This window comes from Oncorhynchus clarkii, chromosome 32 (genome assembly GCF_045791955.1).
Source record: "Oncorhynchus clarkii lewisi isolate Uvic-CL-2024 chromosome 32, UVic_Ocla_1.0, whole genome shotgun sequence".
In the NCBI taxonomy this organism is placed as follows: domain Eukaryota; kingdom Metazoa; phylum Chordata; class Actinopteri; order Salmoniformes; family Salmonidae; genus Oncorhynchus; species Oncorhynchus clarkii.
The window spans coordinates 12986082-13005339 of record NC_092178.1 but is presented as its reverse complement, the minus strand read 5'-3'; the positions used below and the strand labels follow the sequence as shown (position 1 = coordinate 13005339).

General features: G+C 43.4%; 1 protein-coding gene across 1 annotated transcript in view; it reads right to left on the bottom strand.

Annotated features, from left to right (window-relative positions):
• Positions 1–7046: 7046 nt before the first annotated feature.
• The window catches only part of LOC139391896 (adhesion G protein-coupled receptor B2-like), a 253496-nt gene continuing 241284 nt past the window's right edge, over positions 7047–19258 (bottom strand). Inside the window, exons 32-33 of the mRNA XM_071139514.1 lie at positions 11005–11058; positions 7047–7284 (exon numbers count right to left, since the gene is read on the bottom strand). Coding sequence (XP_070995615.1) covers positions 7099–7284; positions 11005–11058 — 240 coding nt within the window. The 3' untranslated portion in view covers positions 7047–7098. The remainder of the gene's footprint in view (positions 7285–11004; positions 11059–19258) is intronic.

The following is a 19258-nucleotide window of genomic DNA, read 5'->3' as shown; positions in this document are numbered from 1 at the left end:
AGGTCTTTGACAGTGGTCTCCATGCTAAAGAACGTATATGACAGTGGTATCCATGCTACAGAAGGACTATGACAGTGGTATTCATGCTACAGAAGGACTATGACAGTGGTATCCATGCTACAGAAGGACTATGACAGTGGTATCCGTGCAACAGAAGGACTATGACAGTGGTATCCATGCTACAGAAGGTCTTTGACAGTGGTCTCCATGCAACAGAAGGACTATGACAGTGGTATCCATGCTACAGAAGGACTATGACACCGGTATCAAAACACCAGGCATACACATGAAACACTTGAATCAATTTGAAAATTTATTTTAATATAAAAAATACACTATGAAAACATTAGAGGACTACTTTGTACAATCATATGTATAAAAAACATAAATGGGGGAGGAAAAGTGTAGGAGCGACTTTTTTGGGCAACATTGTAACACCAATGGGAGAGTTTTGATGGTTGTGGGATTAGGTAGGTCAACATCTCAAGCATGGTAGGTTGGAGGTACACATGTAGTCCAAGATCATAGTTTCTCTTTCTTGCATCTATCACAACTCGCATTAATCTAGAAATGAGCACACATCATTTTCTTGCATCAAACCACATACTATGAAGACACATTTCAGTCACATTGCTTTCAATACCTCATCCGTGCAATTCATGACATCTTTACAAGATTCACAACTTTGAAGTTTCATGATTTAGGCTCTCATAGACAGATTGTGATTTTCATATGCCGGAACTTTTCAAAAGCCCATGTTCAACAAACCAATACAACAGTAAACTCTCTGAAAACATCCCTTTAGAGTTCGAGAAAGGAGTCAATATCTGTGTCAATCAGATGGGGTTTCTGGTATCCCAGACTACCTTTCAAAAGATCAGAGATGATCACAAAGTGGACTCTGATTGGTGGAATGAAGTAGACTTAGGCACAGTCACATGATAATGGACCAGTTTAAACACCAGTGAAAGTGAGGATCTGTAGAAGTTTGTCAATTCAGGAAATTAATTCATCACTCACTCACTTACCTGTCTCTGTAGTGTCTTATTTATCCACCTGGCTGTGGTATTTGGGACTAGCAGGACAAGGATTAGGATACCATCAGCCATTCCTCTGCGTAAGAGACCTAAGGTGAAGCATATCTATCATAAACCTTCACAGTTGCATGACGTGTCAGAGAGAATTAGCCCTTAGGTACAGATCTGGAATCTGGGACCCTCCCCAAATCCCTAACCCAAACCATTAGGGAGGCGAAATGCAAAACTGACCTCAGATCAGTAGCCATAGATCTGCATATCAGCTGATTAGCGGTAAAGGTTAGACAGGCCTGCTCTCTTGTTTTGCCATCTGCGTGTATGTTCCATACGGTACCATTAGGGATATTTAGACAGATGGTCTGAGTACCGCCTCGGAAAATGTCAGGACAAATGGCCATTCCCCTGGATAAACACTTAGAACTCACCGCTGTGCTCCATCTCTAGTTCTCTCTCTGCCTCGACCACTCGCTCTTTGTCTCTACCTTTTGCTCTCGCTCACAGTTTATAATACTTTCCATCACCAATTTAATATTGTCTTTCTAGCTTGTTCTCTCATTTCTCTCTCTCTCTCATTCCTCTCTCTCCTCACTGGGCTCAGACGTCAATTCAACGTCTATTCCACGTTTGTTCAATGGAATTTCATTGAAATGACATGAAAACAACGTTGATTCAACGTGAAGGGAAGGGAGTGGAGAGTGGAGAGAACAGTGATTTAGATGCTATAGATATAAACATGAGTCCGATGGGGGTGTTTTGTGTGTGTAGTTAGCTAGTCAATCTGGGTTCAAAATGTTGGCTATGGAATGAACACTATTAATTGAACCTTTATTTCAATGTGAAAGCTAACTTTTTAAGATCAACTCAAAGGTTATTGGTCTACATCGAAAATAGCACCCTATTTCCTAATTAGTGCACTACTTTTGACCAGGACCCTATGTAGGTCACTATATAGTAAATCTCCCTTTTTGTAATCTCATTCTACTCCCTCTGTCTCTTCTTATGTTTCCCTCACATCTCTCCTCCATTTTACTCTCCTCTCTCATCTCATCTCTCTGTCTCCTCTCTTCACCATCTCTCCTGCTGACACCCCTGTGGTTTATACAGCTCAGGTCTTGGCCGTGACTCCCATAGCTCCCAGACTCCCAGTGTGTGTGAGAGCAGATAGAATGGACTACATTGTTACATAAGGATTTCCATGATCCAGGGGAGACTGAGGAATGAGAAATAATTATTATTCTTATATTTTATTATGTCTTATTGTTGTTGCATTATTGAGAGGGAACCTGCAAGTAAGATCTGCAAGTAAGATCTGCAAGTAAGATCTGCAAGTAAGACCTGCAAGTATGATCTGCAAGTAAGATCTGCAAGTAAGATCTGTATATTCGTTGGAAGGTGTATAGGCCCTACCATGTGTATCCTTGTACATATGACTATTCAAACTTGAAACGTGACAGAGACACACAAGAGAAAGAATGAGAGAGAGAGAGATAGATAGACAGAGCAATAGAGAGAGAGAGAGTGAGAAGAGAGATGCAATGAAAATGTTTTTGGATATATATTAGATATTAGACGTCTCTGCATTTTCCACAAAACCCTGTCAGCGTTTCTGACCAAAGTGGAACATTTTGGCTGCGTTGTCTTACTATCTATCTGTTCTGAGTTTTCCTTCCTCTCTTTCTTTCACAACAGAGACAAATACCGACAAGCTGAGTAGCAAACACACTTCTGGTCATTACATCTGAAACTATAGCTTATTTTTTATTTCCCTGTTTTCTTGAGGGGCTGAGAGCGGATGCACAGCACAGCGATCAATATGACGCTCTAAAGCAGTGGGAGTAAGAACAATTGAGATACACTTAGAACAAGACCTGGGATCCAACTTGAGAGAGAGGAAATGCTACAGCAACACTTTCAGGTAGGCTACACCCTCCTGACAGAACGCCTGCTTTGATTGGTTAATTGTGTAATTGATTCAGATGTTTCAAGACCTTAACCCTCAAACTACCGACTGGGGTCATTTTGATCAACGAAACCCAAACATGGTTTGAATCAATTCTTCAATATTTTCATGACTCTGTCCGTCAACTTGTTCTTAATAAATCTAAATCATTGTTTAATGTTTCTGTATCAATATGGACTTTCAAAAAAATGCAAGTCCTTTGAGGTCACTAGACCCCAGCTAATTCCGCCTAAAGTCATTTGATATAAAATAATTTGATTTGAATCGACGTTTCTCCGGAGACATGATAACAAGTCATCCATACCTCCAGAAGTGGAGGGGCACCTGTATCAGTCGTTTTGACCAGCTAGACAGATCATCTACAGAGAAATAGCTACCCATATAGTCGCCTAAGATTGTACTTTTCTATACCACTTATCGTATGACTACAAAACCAACATTACCATATTTTTGTTCATATAAAAATCTGACAATGATATACAAAGTATACCAATGGTATAAAAACTTGATAAAACTGCAATACGGAACTCAGATACGATCTGAGTCGGTATTGGTGTGTATTCTCCAAAACGTATTTATTTTAGTCCAGGTTTCTCTGGAGACATGATAACAAGTTATCCCTACCACTAGAGGGTGGAGGGGCACCTGTATCAGTGATCTGGACATGATAACAAGTTATCCCTAGAGGGTGGAGGGGCACCTGTATCAGTGATCTGGACATGATAACAAGTTATCCCTAGAGGGTGGAGGGGCACCTGTATCAGTGATTTTGACATGATGGACAGATCACCTGCAGAGATGGAGCACCTTGTGTACTCACCTATGGTTATAACTGGTTATAACTATGTGTGTGACTGTGTACAAAATTGAAATGACCTTAGATATATGCTTAGTTGAGGTCAAATATCAGCTAATAAAAGTCTGTCGTCGGTATAAATACTTGGTAGAATTGTAATACAGAAACCAGCTACCCTCTGAAACAACATACAGTTCTGTATTGGTGTGTATCCTGAAGAAAAAAAAGGATTCTAAGGAAAATCTTATACAAAACCCATAATTCCTATAATACCCTCCAATCTACATGTGCAAGTTGTTAGGGTGTTTTGGTCTCTACAGCATTTGGTTTGAAGTCATTTTGAGGATTTGGGCATTTTGAAGCATCCTGCCATAGTCCCTACCAAACCCATTGTTTCACTAACAGCGATTGTAATGGTGGCTAAATAAAGAACTCAGCCCTATTGTAGGTCGATGTCTCTCAGGATCAATGGATAAAACACTTTTGATCAATAAAATGAAGTATATTTAACATGTTGGTTTTACTGCCTTTTTAAATGGCAGTAATTTTTACCACAGAAATATGACAACATGTATATTTATAAAACAAATGTTAAAATGACATGATACTACTATCAAATTATGGCAAATCTGCTTTTTAGAACTAAATTGGATTGCACTTTGGAAAAAAGCTTCACATTATATAAGGGAAACACTTATATTTTCGGTTTACAGAGTACGTAATCTGTCATTTTGCTAAAATAGCAGTCCGTTTTTTTGATAACATTATTTACATGTCTAATTATGTTTTTATAAGAATACAGTTGATCTTGATTATTAGTTTATTTTACCAATAGTTTCTTTTACCAATAGTTTGTTGTTGGGATCAGAATGACTCCAGGTGGTAATCCATGTATATAAAATATGATGAGAGTTTGAGGGTCAAAAGCCTTTTTTTTTTTTACCAAACTGGATAAAAGAAAGACAGAAATGTGTGTGAATCTAGATGATAATCTTTTTTTCAATTCCCACAGGTGTACCATTGAGAACATGCCATGCATGTTACCTCAGAAAGCAAGCTCACGTGTCACAGATGTGTTATAAATCATTCTGTAAAATTCCACATGGAAAAATTCTCACAGGAAAAAGGCAGCACAAGCATGAACCGAAAATCTAAATAAAATGAGACTTTCATGGAATAGACAATGAGACAACAATTGAAACTCTGTTGGACATTTTCTTTTTTGTGTCCCTCATGTTTTTGTTCAAACAAAACACACAAAAAACGAAGACGAAGGACATCATAAAATCATAAAAAATACAAAAAGGAAAATAAACACGACGTTGAAAAAGGATGATGAGAGAAGAGTGTGAGACACTTGGACGGCAGCAACAGCAGAGGATTGCACACGTCAATGATCCGTTCTACACCTCCCTACCGCCCCCTCCCCGACCCCTCCGAAAACAAAGGGGGGAAAATCTGAGCGCTTGCGTCATCCATTAGATGGGAAAGGAGGGGAGAAATGAAGGGAGGGAGCCTAAGGGGTTTAACAGTGTGCCAAACATCAGTGAGATTTCTTCTCTATAAAAAGAACAGAACGGTGCAGTAATATTCTTCTTTTTTTCAAATCATCAAACAGGTGAAAGAGGATCCTTTTTTCACCGCAAATAAAATCAAGAATTTTTTGTTGTTTTTTTGTTCATTTAAAAATGTCTCAGTCCCAGTCTGTTTTCACGCGCCTGTTCTCTCATTTAAAGTGTCTGTGTGAAAATATAGCAGAGACCAGTTCTCTTTCCTTTGTCCTTGTCCACTGCAGTAGTAAACAAATGATATAATCCTGTAGAACGCACATCTTAGGGTGTGAAGAGTTGTGTGGAGGAGTGCTGTGTGTCTGTCTGTATGTACATGTTGGTACCTGTATGTCTGCACTTGAACCAGTTTGTTTGTGGTTGTGTGTGTTTCTCTGATTCTGAATGTACCTGCTTTTGCATTTCTATGTGTGTGAATATATTACTACTATATTTCTATATGTATGTGTTTCTGTGTGTGTGTGTGTGTGTGTGTGTGTGTGTGTGTGTGTGTGTGTGTGTGTGTGTGTGTGTGAGTGTGTGTGTTTCTGTATGTGTGTATATGTGTTTCTGCGTGTGTGTGTTTCTGCATGTGTGTGTGTATTTCTGTATGTGTATTTCTGTATGTGTGTGTGTGTTTCTGCATGTGTGTGTATGTGTGTGTTTCTGTATCTGTGTGTGTTTCTGCATGTGTGTGTGTGTGTTTCTTAATGTGTGTGAGTGTTTCATTGTGTGTGTGTGTGTGTGTTTCTGTATGTGTGTGTGTGTGTTTCTTTGTGTGTGTGTGTGTGTTTCTGTATGTGTGTGTGTGTGTGTGTTTCTGTATGTGTGTGTGTGTGTGTTTCTGTATGTGTGTGTGTGTGTTTCATTGTGTGTGTGTGTGTTTCTGTATGTGTGTGTGTGTGTGTTTCTGTATGTGTGTGTGTGTGTGTTTCTGTATGTGTGTGTGTGTTTCTGTATGTGTGTGTGTGTGTGTGTTTATGTATGTGTGTGTGTGTGTTTCATTGTGTGTGTGTGTTTCTGTATGTGTGTGTGTGTGTGTTTCTGTATGTGTGTGTGTGTGTGTGTGTGTGTGTGTGTTTCTGTATGTGTGTGTGTGTGTGTGTTTCTGTATGTGTGTGTGTGTGTGTTTCATTGTGTGTGTGTGTGTGTTTCTGTATGTGTGTGTGTGTGTGTGTGTGTGTTTCTGTATGTGTGTGTGTGTGTTTCATTGTGTGTGTGTGTGTGTTTCTGTATGTGTGTGTGTGTGTGTGTTTCATTGTGTTTGTTTGTGTTTCTGTATGTGTGTGTGTGTGTTTCTGTATGTGTGTGTGTGTTTCTGTATGTGTGTGTGTGTGTTTCATTGTGTGTGTGTACGTTTCTGTATGTGTGTGTGTGTGTTTCATTGTGTTTGTTTGTGTTTCTGTATGTGTGTGTGTGTGTGTGTGTTTCTGTATGTGTGTGTGTGTGTTTCTGTATGTGTGTGTGTGTGTTTCATTGTGTGTGTGTGTGTGTTTCTGTATGTGTGTGTGTGTGTTTCATTGTGTTTGTTTGTGTTTCTGTATGTGTGTGTGTGTGTGTTTCTGTATGTGTGTGTGTGTGTGTTTCTGTATGTGTGTGTGTGTGTTTCTGTATGTGTGTGTGTGTGTCTCTGTATGTGTGTGTGTGTGTGTGTGTGTGTTTCATTGTGTGTGTGTGCGTTTCTGTATGTGTGTGTGTGTGTTTCATTGTGTTTGTTTGTGTTTCTGTATGTGTGTGTATGTGTGTTTCTCTGTCTCATCACACTTCGGTCTGGAAGTCCCCCTCAGACGTGTCAGGTGTGTTGGCAGACGAGGAGTCCCAGGTGTTCTTGTTGTGCAGCTCCATCCTGTCCTTGTGCTCCCCCGGCACGATGGATAGCTCAGGGGTCATGGTCTTGAAGCTGTCCCAGGAGTGCTGGTCGTCTTGGGTCGGGGTCGACTTGTCCTGCACAGGGTCGGAGGTCAAACACACAGGAGACAAAGAGCATCAGATCTTTTTGATTTCTGTGTATAAGGAAAATTGCTCTACAAATAAAATGAATGCTTATTTATTATTATTATTATTAATAATAAACAATTGAGCAGGGTGACATTTCTGATCTAAGGTCAGTTTTGATATATGTATCCTTTATGGTTAAAGTTAGGATTTGGGTTAACTGATGTTATATCTGTGGCTTCCTGGAGAGAAATGGAGTTGCCCTTAGCCACTGATCTAAGGTCATTTTTGCATGTTAACCCCTAATGGTGAAGCTGATCCTACAGTTTGTGCCACAGGATAAACCCACCCAGGGGACTGGCTGTTTATCAATTCATGGGGATTCTTCTGAACAAGCTGATTGCTAATAACTAAGGCCGAATGCAAAACCTACCCTTCAACCCTCCATACAGTGCATCATTATGTGTGTGTGTTGACTCTTGACACAGAGGCACATTAATGGTGTATCAAAGCAACACACCTCATCTGTGTGTCTAGGTATGGCAACTTTGCAAGGCTAGTTACAGACTGGTATAAACCAGTTCTTGTCAATGGATCAAACTAGATAATAAACCTTACTTAAGAAAAAGCACTGAACACACCACATGAATGCTAACATCACAAACTGAACACACCACATGAATGCTAACATCACAAACTGAACACACCACATGAATGCTAACATCACAAACTGAACACACCACATGAATGCTAACATCACAAACTGAACACACCACATGAATGCTAACATCACAAACTGAACACACCACATGAATGCTAACATCACAAACTGAACACACCACATGAATGCTAACATCACAAACTGAACACACCACATGAATGCTAACATCACAAACTGAACACAGACACTCTGCTAGCATGAGCTCATTGTTAGCATTACAATCTCCATTTCATAAAACAACGTATTACCTTACTTTTCTCTTTGTTTTTTTAAGTCAAAGCTACCTGCTTTCTCCCCTGCTATCCTCTCCAATATTTCCCAATCAGTGTTGACGGTAATGGACTGATCTGCCCTGGTTCTCACTGTGATCACTGCATGCGGTCTGCCGGTGGTCCTTTCATATTTGGAAAATGTTATGGGATCAACTTAAACTGAAGCGGAGGGAACATTAAGTATCAGATATTTACAGATGCAAGGGTAGGTAGCCATGAGGCATAGTGATATGTGTGGACAATCATTTGCCCAGAAATACACACAATCACTTTTATTAAAGCATAGAATTGCAATGAACAGAGCTACATATTTCATGGTCGTGTTCCATGGTGGGTGAAACCATATAAATATTACCTACCTACCTACCTACCTACCTACCTACCTACCTACCTACCTACCTACCTACCTACTTACCTACCTACCTATCTAACTATTCTAGAATCTAGAATGCTTCCATTTCTATGAGTGCAACAGTGGCTAAATGGATGGACCTGGACCAAGGTTCTCTCCAACTCTCCTGGAAAATGACTAGGTGTGCAGGCTTTTGTTCAAGCCCTACAGTGACACACCTAATTGGAATATTCAACTAATCAAAGTCCCCTAATTAGCTGCATCAGGTGTGTTGCTGCAGGGCTGGATCAAAACCCTTCCCACTCAGCAAGCCAGTAGCTACAGAGCCTTCACAAAGTATTCATACCCCTTGACCTATTCCACATTTTGTTGTGTTACAGCCTAAATTCAAAATTAATTAAATAGATTTAGTTTTTTCACCCATCTACACCCAATACCCCATAATGACATCACAATACCCCATAATGATATGATGTTGGACCAGAGTCAGAGAATCCTGGGGTGAACCATTTGGAATGTCCAATTAAATGACTCTTATTGCTTCATCACACAGAACTCTGTAGTTCCGGTGGGCCATCACGCATCAGCAGACAAAAGGAAGGAGGGGTGCTCAACAACAATGACGAAAATCATTGTTAGGTCAATCAAAAGGAAGAAGTCAGCCTTATGTGGAAACGTCAGTCACCTGTTCTCATCCTGTATAATGCATTAGAGTGAGCTAAAATAAATCAATCTATGCTTTTTGTGTTCAGTGCTCCAACTCCTTTCTGCAAATTAGTCATTTTTGAAGTTTTCCTTCATCACCCCATTCTTCTGTAGCAAAGATATTAGAGGGAAGGAAGATAACCCACTGTAGGTGATTTCTTCGTGGTAAGAGTTGGTTGGATGTCTTTAAAATGACTATAATGTCAAATCAAATCAAATATTTTCTTCACATACGCTGAATACTTACCGTGAAAGCTTACTTACAAGCCTTTAACCAACAATGCAGATAAAAAAAATGTATAAATAAGTAAGAAAAATATTTGCAAAACAAATAAATATATATAATAAAATAAACTAAAGTAAGAAAAAAAGTAACACAATAAAATAACAATAACAAGGCTATATACAGGGGGTACCGTTACCAGTAATGTAGGTTCATTCTGGATCCCACCACCACAGTATTCAACACATATCACAAGGGAGAGTCTCTTGCTTCTATACCATCTCTGATGTAGTATGTTGTTATTTCTATTGCCAACGACCACCTGAGGTGGACATTTTGAAAAGCACCTCCCCCAAATCGATCTAAATGGATTCAATGGCTGGAAACTCCTGGTCCTCTTCCTCCTACCCCCTCTGATGACAGTGAATTGTGTGTGTCTGGATGCGTATCCCAGTTAATTTGGATGAAATCAATGGCCCTGTAACACACCCGTGGGCCCAGCCCCTTGCTTTGTGTGTGTATCTGTGTGTGTGTGTGTATCAGCATGTGTGTGTGTGTGTGTGTGTGTGTGTGTGTGTGTGTGTGTGTGTGTGTGTATCAGTGTGTGTGTATCAGTGTGTGTGTGTATATCAATGTGTGTCGGATGGCGGAGATTGAAGAACATTGGCCAATATAAGCAGAGTCATGCTGTTCGTGCCCCACCTTAACACTCCCCCGCTGTCCCCATCTCTCTTCCCTTTCTTTCTCTCCGCATCCTGTCTTTCCATTTCTTTTTTGCTCACCCTCCGTCGGTCTCTCCATTCTGTCTTTCCCATCTACCACTCTCTTTATCAAATACTAACCAGGTCTACTCATTGATCTGAGAAAACACACACACACACACACACACACACACAGACACAAACACTGTGTTTTTCTTCAGTGGTACTCACACAGTCTGTTGTGAGCATGCCTGTTGTGACAGCACTGACCACCAGGAGGCAATATCAGCCTGATTATAATTCTCCCTGCGTTGTCTCGGGCTGACAGTTGGCAAAATGAATACAAAAAGCTTAATCTGGGAGGCAATTTGCATGCTAAACGAAGGAACATTTTGTAATGCAGAAATCTGGGTAATGCTGCAGTCAAGCCTAACTTTATCCCCGGCAGTTTATGCTAACGCGATTGTGCTGCTGGTGTGTGCCTAGCCTACGCTCTCCTGTTTTCTCTCTCCATCGCCCTCTCTCTCTGCTTCCATCAGTCTAGCTCTAACACCTTCCCTCTACTCCATCTCTCTCTCTCTCTCTCTCTCTCTCTCTCTCTCTCTCTCTCTCTCTCTCTCTCTCTCTCTCTCTCTCTCCCTCTCTCTCTCTCTCCCTCTCTCCCTCTCTCCCTCTCCCTCTCTCTCCCTCTCTCTCCCTCTCTCTCCCTCTCTCTCCCTCTCTCTCTCTCTGCCTGCCACTTCTCTTCTACTTACACTCAAAGAGTTATTTTCACCTCCGGCAGACGAAACGCTCCATTGCCTTTCCCTCTGTTGCGATAAGATGGAGGGGAACAAAGAGAAGAGGAGGGAGGAGAGAGAAAGACAGAAAGAAAGAGAGAAGAGAGGGAAATCACAGTCACTGACAGCCCTGCCCTGAAACAACAACCATGTTGTTCTTCCACCTCCAGGGGCAAGCTCCCAGCTTTATATCCTATCCTTTCTGTTGTTCTCCCTCACAGCTTTACATCCTCCCATTTCTGTTGTTCTCCCTCACAGCTTTATATCCTCCCCTTTCTGTTGTTCTCCCTCACAGCTTTACATCCTCCCATTTCTGTTGTTCTCCCTCACAGCTTTACATCCTCCCATTTCTGTTGTTCTCCCTCACAGCTTTATATCCTCCCCTTTCTGTTGTTCTCCCTCACAGCTTTACATCCTCCTATTTCTGTTGTTCTCCCTCACAGCTTTACATCCTCCTATTTCTGTTGTTCTCCCTCACAGCTTTACATCCTCCTATTTCTGTTGTTCTCCCTCACAGCTTTACATCTTCCTATTTCTGTTGTTCTCCCTCACAGCTTTACATCCTCCCATTTCTGTTGTTCTCCCTCACAGCTTTATATCCTCCCCTTTCTGTTGTTCTCCCTCACAGCTTTACATCCTCCCATTTCTGTTGTTCTCCCTCACAGCTTTACATCCTCCTATTTCTGTTGTTCTCCCTCACAGCTTTACATCCTCCTATTTCTGTTGTTCTCCCTCACAGCTTTACATCCTCCTATTTCTGTTGTTCTCCCTCACAGCTTTACATCCTCCTATTTCTGTTGTTCTCCCTCACAGCTTTACATCCTCCTATTTCTGTTGTTCTCCCTCACAGCTTTACATCCTCCTATTTCTGTTGTTCTCCCTCACAGCTTTACATCCTCCTATTTCTGTTGTTCTCCCTCACAGCTTTATATCCTCCTATTTCTGTTGTTCTCCCTCACAGCTTTACATCCTCCTATTTCTGTTGTTCTCCCTCACAGCTTTACATCCTCCTATTTCTGTTGTTCTCCCTCACAGCTTTACATCCTCCCATTTCTGTTGTTCTCCCTCACAGCTTTACATCCTCCTATTTCTGTTGTTCTCCCTCACAGCTTTATATCCTCCTATTTCTGTTGTTCTCCCTCACAGCTTTATATCCTCCCCTTTCTGTTGTTCTCCCTCACAGCTTTACATCCTCCTATTTCTGTTGTTCTCCCTCACAGCTTTACATCCTCCTATTTCTGTTGTTCTCCCTCACAGCTTTATATCCTCCTATTTCTGTTGTTCTCCCTCACAGCTTTATATCCTCCCATTTCTGTTGATCTCCCTCTCAGCTTTACATCCTCCCATTTCTGTTGTTCTCCCTCACACACTCATCCTCTCACATTCATTCTCTCCCGCTCATCCTCTCCCTCTCACACTCACCCTCTCCCTCTCACACTCATCCTCTCCCATTACATTCATCCTCTCCCACTCATCCTCTCTCTCTCACACTCATCCTCTCACACTCATCTTCTCCCTCTCACACTCATCTTCTCCCTCTCACACCCATCCTCTCCCTCTCACACCCATCCTCTCCCTCTCACACTCATCCTCTCCCTCTCACATTCATCCTCATCCTCTCACACTCATCCTCTCACATTCTTCCTCTCCCTCTATCTCTTATCCTCTCCCTCTCATCCTCTCACTCACACTCCCATTCTCTCATGGCACATCATATGAAAATACAAACACCCCCACTCGCAAACACTGCACAGTGAAACACCACAGACACATACACACTGCACAGTGAAACACAACAGACACACACTGCACAGTGAAACACCACATACACACACTGCACAGTGAAACACCACATACACACACTGCACAGTGAAACACAACAGACACACACTGCACAGTGAAACACCACAGACACACACACTGCACAGTGAAACACCACAGACACATACACACTGCACAGTGAAACACAACAGACACACACTGCACAGTGAAACACCACAGACACACACACTGCACAGTGAAACACCACAGACACATACACACTGCACAGTGAAACACAACAGACACACACTGTACAGTGAAACACAACAGACAAACACACTGCACAGGTGAAACACCACAGACAGTTATAAGTATGTAAAAGCTATGCCTCTGCTAATCTAATCATAAGAATGAAGAAGGATTGTAGTTCTGGTCAAAGGCAATGGAGAGAGAGGTCAAAGAGAGGAGAGGAATGACATGGCAGAGAGAGAGAGAGAGAGGTCAACGAGACGAGAGGAATGACATGGCAGAGAGAGAGGGAGAGAGAGAGAGGTCAACGAGAGGAGAGGAATGACATGGCAGAGAGAGAGGGAGAGAGAGAGGTCAAAGAGAGGAGAGGAATGACATGGCAGAGATAGGGAGAGAGAGGTCAAAGAGAGGAGAGGAATGACATGGCAGAGAGAGAGGTCAACGAGAGGAGAGGAATGACATGGCAGAGAGAGAGAGAGGGCAAAGAGAGGAGAGGAATGACATGGCAGAGAGAGAGAGAGAGAGAGAGAGAGAGAGAGAGGTCAATGAGAGGAGAGGAATGACATGGCAGAGAGAGAGGGAGAGAGAGGTCAACGAGAGGAGAGGAATGACATGGCAGAGAGAGAGAGGGAGAGAGAGGTCAAAGAGAGGAGAGGAATGACATGGCAGAGAGAGAGGGAGAGAAAGAGAGGTCAACGAGAGGAGAGGAATGACATGGCAGAGAGGGAGGGAGAGAGAGAGGTCAAAGAGAGGAGAGGAATGACATGGCAGAGAGAGAGGTCAAAGAGAGGAGAGGAATGACATGGCAGAGAGAGAGGGAGAGAGAGAGAGGTGAACGAGAGGAGAGGAATGACATGGCAGAGAGAGAGGTCAAAGAGAGGAGAGGAATGACATGGCAGAGAGAGAGAGAGGTCAATGAGGAGAGGAATGACATGGCAGAGAGAGAGGGAGAGAGAGGTCAAAGAGAGGAGAGGAATGATATGGCAGAGAGAGAGAGGGAGAGAGAGGTCAAAGAGAGGAGAGGAATGACATGGCAGAGAGAGAGAGGGAGAGAGAGGTCAATTAGAGGAGAGGAATGACATGGCAGAGAGAGAGAGAGAGAGAGAGAGGTCAACGAGAGGAGAGGAATGACATGGCAGAGAGAGAGAGGGAGAGAGAGGTCAAAGACAGGAGAGGAATGACATGGCAGAGAGAGAGGGAGAGAAAGAGAGGTCAACGAGAGGAGAGGAATGACATGGCAGAGAGAGAGGGAGAGAGAGCGGTCAAAGAGAGGAGAGGAATGACATGGCAGAGAGAGAGATCAAAGAGAGGAGAGGAATGACATGGCAGAGAGAGAGGGAGAGAGAGAGAGAGAGGTCAACGAGAGGAGAGGAATGACATGGCAGAGAGAGTGGGAGAGAGAGAGAGGTCAACGAGAGGAGAGGAATGACATGGCAGAGAGAGAGAGAGAGTTCAAAGAGAGGAGAGGAATGACATGGCAGAGAGAAAGGTCAACGAGAGGAGAGGAATGACATGGCAGAGAGAGAGGTCAAAGAAAGGAGAGGAATGACATGGCAGAGAGAGAGAGAGAGCGAGAGAGAGAGAGAGGGGTCAACGAGAGGAGAGGAATGACATGGCGGAGGGAGAGGGAGAGAGAGAGGTCAACGAGAGGAGAGGAATGACATGGCAGAGAGAGAGGGAGAGAGAGAGAGGTCAGAGAGAGGAGAGGAATGACATGGCAGAGAGAGGGAGAGAGAGAGGTCAACGAGAGGAGAGGAATGACATGGCAGAGAGAGAGGGAGAGAGAGAGGTCAAAGAGAGGAGAGGAATGACATGGCAGAGAGAGAGAGAGAGAGAGAGGTCAACGAGAGGAGAGGAATGACATGGCAGAGAGAGAGAGGGAGAGAGAGGTCAAAGAGAGGAGAGGAATGACATGGCAGAGAGAGAGGGAGAGAAAGAGAGGTCAACGAGAGGAGAGGAATGACATGGCAGAGAGAGAGGGAGAGAGAGAGGTCAAAGAGAGGAGAGGAATGACATGGCAGAGAGATAGATCAAAGAGAGGAGAGGAATGACATGGCAGAGAGGGAGGGAGAGAGAGAGAGGTCAACGAGAGGAGAGGAATGACATGGCAGAGAGAGAGGGAGAGAGAGAGAGGTCAACGAGAGGAGCGGAATGACATGGCAGAGAGAGAGAGAGAGTTCAAAGAGAGGAGAGGAATGACATGGCAGAGAGAAAGGTCAACGAGAGGAGAGGAATGACATGGCAGAGAGAGAGGTCAAAGAAAGGAGAGGAATGACATGGCAGAGAGAGAGAGAGGGCAAAGAGAGGAGAGGAATGACATGGCAGAGAGAGAGGGGGAAGGGCTTGGAGAACATCTTGGAGAACATCTTCACATCCCCCCTCCTGTATCCCCCTGTCCTTCCCTCTATCAGTCTATCTATCACGTACCTCTATCTCTACTTTCGCTGTATCCTTTGCTCTTTCTTTCGCTCTGTGCCATTTTATAATCTCTGTCTCTCTCTCTCTCTCTCTTTCTCTCTGTCTCTCTATCTCTCTCTCTCTCTCTCTCTCTCTCTCTCTCTCTCTCTCTCTCTCTAGCTCTCTCTAGCTTTCTCTCTCTCTCTCTCTCTCCCTCTAGCTCTCTCGCTCTCATCAGCTTCTCACTTTGCTGTCATCTCTCTCTTTCTCTCATCAGCTTCTGACTTTCTGTCATCTCTCTCTCTCTTATCAGCTTCTCTTTTTCTGTCATCTCACTCTCTCATCAGCTTCTCTCTCTCTGTCATCTCTCTCTCCCTCTCATCAGCTTCTCTCTTTCTGTCATCTCACTCTCTCATCAGCTCCTCTCTTTCTGTCATCCTGCTTTTAAATCTCATTGGTCTAACAACATCCAATGAGGAAAAACAACAAGGGAAACCAACCATCACCACCTCCACCATCATGCAAGCAGGAAGTGACATCAAAGTTCACAAAGAGAAGAAAATATACAAAGGAAGTGGTCAGAGACTTACAAGCATCAGAGAGTACTACAAGCATCACGCAACCACACAGTGTTCAGATGGAAAGGAGACGGGGGTTATCAGTACATATACAACAAATCACTGTTCTAAACACAGTCACACACTAGTAGATCTACAGATCTATGGTCATCTATCTATCTGTCTCTGGCGATCTCTACTATGGCATGGAGTGGAGAGAACACACAGCCAGACACCCCAGCAGTGTACCCCTGGTAGGAGCACCAACTAAAGGGCGATGAAGGGGGGTGAGAGGGGTTTACCTTTCTGCTGTTTTCTGGCCTCGGTTCTGCTTGCTGCCTGGCTACAGTCAAACTAAGACAGAAAAACATGAAGCACCAAGCATGATGAAGCCCAGACAACATACAAAACAAACAAAACAAAAGCAAACAAAGAGGCAATGAATTAACAATGTACCATCCAGCAACAGACAGCTAGTCAGTTACTCACAGACATCCAATTAAAATGATGAATGAATTAATAAATACATATATGAATTAGAAGACTGATATATGATTCGATAAACATCGGACAGCAAGCCGAGGCCAAGCATGTGAAGTCCAGGCCAAAGGTCAGTGGGTACCAGAGGAACAGGTCATTTATAAAGAAAGTAGAATTGTTCTTGGTTCTGATGAGGCAACAGTGGGCTTTGAGTCTCTAAACCAGCCAGGAGCTATCAGGGATCAGGTGGTCACTCACAAGATACGATCAAGTTTCTCTCTCTCTCTCTCTCTCTCCCTCCCTCTCTCTCGCTCTCCCTCTCTCCATGCCTACATTTTCTCTTTCAAATCTCATTACAAATCCCTCCTGCCTGTAGGCCTACAAAGCCATTTCCATTTTGAGACCAAGCAACTCAACGTTGGACTCTTTTAGAGATATCTTACCATTACCACAACCAATCATTGAATCATTATTCTGCACCAAGGTCCTATTACACAAGCTCAGAAACAGTCACTGACCGGCCAAACTACATCGGAGCACAACTAACCCTGAAGTGGAATAATAAATCAGGTTTGTGTAGCAGTAATAGGGGTCTTCAAAGGGACTTAACCAGTGAATGCATCACATATACATTCTATTAAAGGCTACGGATTGCTAACAAATGAGAGATCAGACAACCACTGTAGTCCAATGCAGCATGGCCGCTGCAGTCCTATGCAGGGTTACGTTCTAGTTTCCCGTCCATAAACAGTTCCAACGAGTGACCCTGCCCTTTTCTTCCTCACCTCCTAATTGTCCCAAGGACACTCAACGAGTCACGTTAACATCACGTTAACTTTAGTGCGCATCAGAGCTAGTGTTAGCTTCATCTCCTCATTGATAGAGCCAGGGAAAGCTAACGCGCTCTGCTAAGCTAACGCTAGGCTACGCTACGCTACACTACACTGCACCAGCCCTTGGATATTTATGGTCAATTTGTGTGGAAGGGAGAAAACAGATGATGAGTTATACTGGGCGCAGAGAGAGGGGGCATACAAATCATTTTTAAAAACGCTAATGAGAGGAAACAATTATTAAATGAATGCCTCAATTGTGGGCTGAGTTTAGAGGGAAACAAACAAGGAAATTGGGGGAGGGAGAGGAGAAATGTCAGGCCATGAGGACGAATGGAAAAGCGAATGAGATGGAGGGAAGGTTGAAGAGGACAAAAAAGAGAGAAAGAGAGATTAAGATACGTTAGAGCCATTTAGCTCGATGCCAGAACATTTCGTTAAGGACCTAAGGAGTACAGTCAAATTTCCCTCACTGACTCAATAACCCTCAGATCATTGTCGTTGAAAATTACACGTCACAGCATTGTCACTATGATTGGCACAATTTCCCTTTGCGGCAGCAACACTATTGCTAGCATTTCAATAGCATTTTAAACAGGTCAACATTCACAGGGCCGCAGGGCCAGGTGGATTACCAGGACGTGTACTCAGAGCATGCACAAACTAACTGGCAAGTGTCTTCACTAACATGTTTCAACCTCTCCCTGACTGAGTCTATAATACCTACATATTTCAAGCAGACCACTCGGGTCCCTGTATCCACGAACACTAAGGTAACCTGCCTAAATGACTACCGACCAGTAGCACTCACGTCTGTAGTCATGAAGTGCTTTGAACGGCGGGTCATGACTTACATCAAAACCATCATCCTGGAAACTGAAAGACTGGTAATGGCTCACATCAACACCATTATCCCAGAAACCCTAGACCCACTCCAATTCGCATACCGCCAAACAGATCCACAGATGACGCAATCTCAATCACATTCCACACTGCCCTTTCTCACCTGGACAAAAGGAACACCTATGTGAGAATGTTATTCATTGACTACAGCTCAGCGTTCAACATCATAGTGCCCACAAAGCTCATCACTAAGCTAAGGACCCTGGAACTAAACACCTCCCTCTGCAACTGCAACAACACATCTGCCACGTTGATCCTCAACACGGGGGCCCCTCAGGGGTGCGTGCTAAGTACCCTTCTGTACTCCCTGTTCACCCATGACCATGTGGCCAAGCACGACTCCAACACCATCATCAAGTTTGCTGATGACACAACGGTGGTAGGCCTGATCACCGACAATTATGAGACAGCCTACAGGGAGGAGGTCAGAGACTTGGCAGTGTGGTGCCAGGACAACAAACTCTCCCTCAATGTGAGAAGACAAAGGAGATGATCGTGGACACAGGAAAGGAGGGGCGAACAGGCCCCCATTAACATCGACGGCGCTGTAGTGGAGCGGGTCGAGATTTTCAAGTTCCTTTGTGTCCACATCACCAACAAACTATCATGGTTCAAACTCGTGAAGAGGGCACGACAACGCCTTTTCCCCCTCAGGAGACTGGCTAGATTTGGCATGGGTCCCCAGAACCTCTGAAAATTCTACAGCTGCACCATTGAAAGCATCCTGACCGGTTGCATCATCACCTGGTATGGCAACTGCTTGGCATCCGACCGCAAGGCGCTACAGAGGGTAGTGCGTACAGCCCAGTACATTACTGGGGCCAAGCTTCAAGTCTAGGTCCAAAAGGCTCCTTAACAGCTTCTAACCCCAAGCCATAAGACTGCTGAACAATTAGTCAGATGGCTACATAGACTATTTACATTGACCCCTCCCCACATTGTTTTTAACCCTGTTGCTACTCTCTGTTTATTATCTATGCAAAGTCCCTTTACCCCGAGCTACATGTACAAATTACCTTGACTAGCCTGTACCCTGCACATTTACTCGGT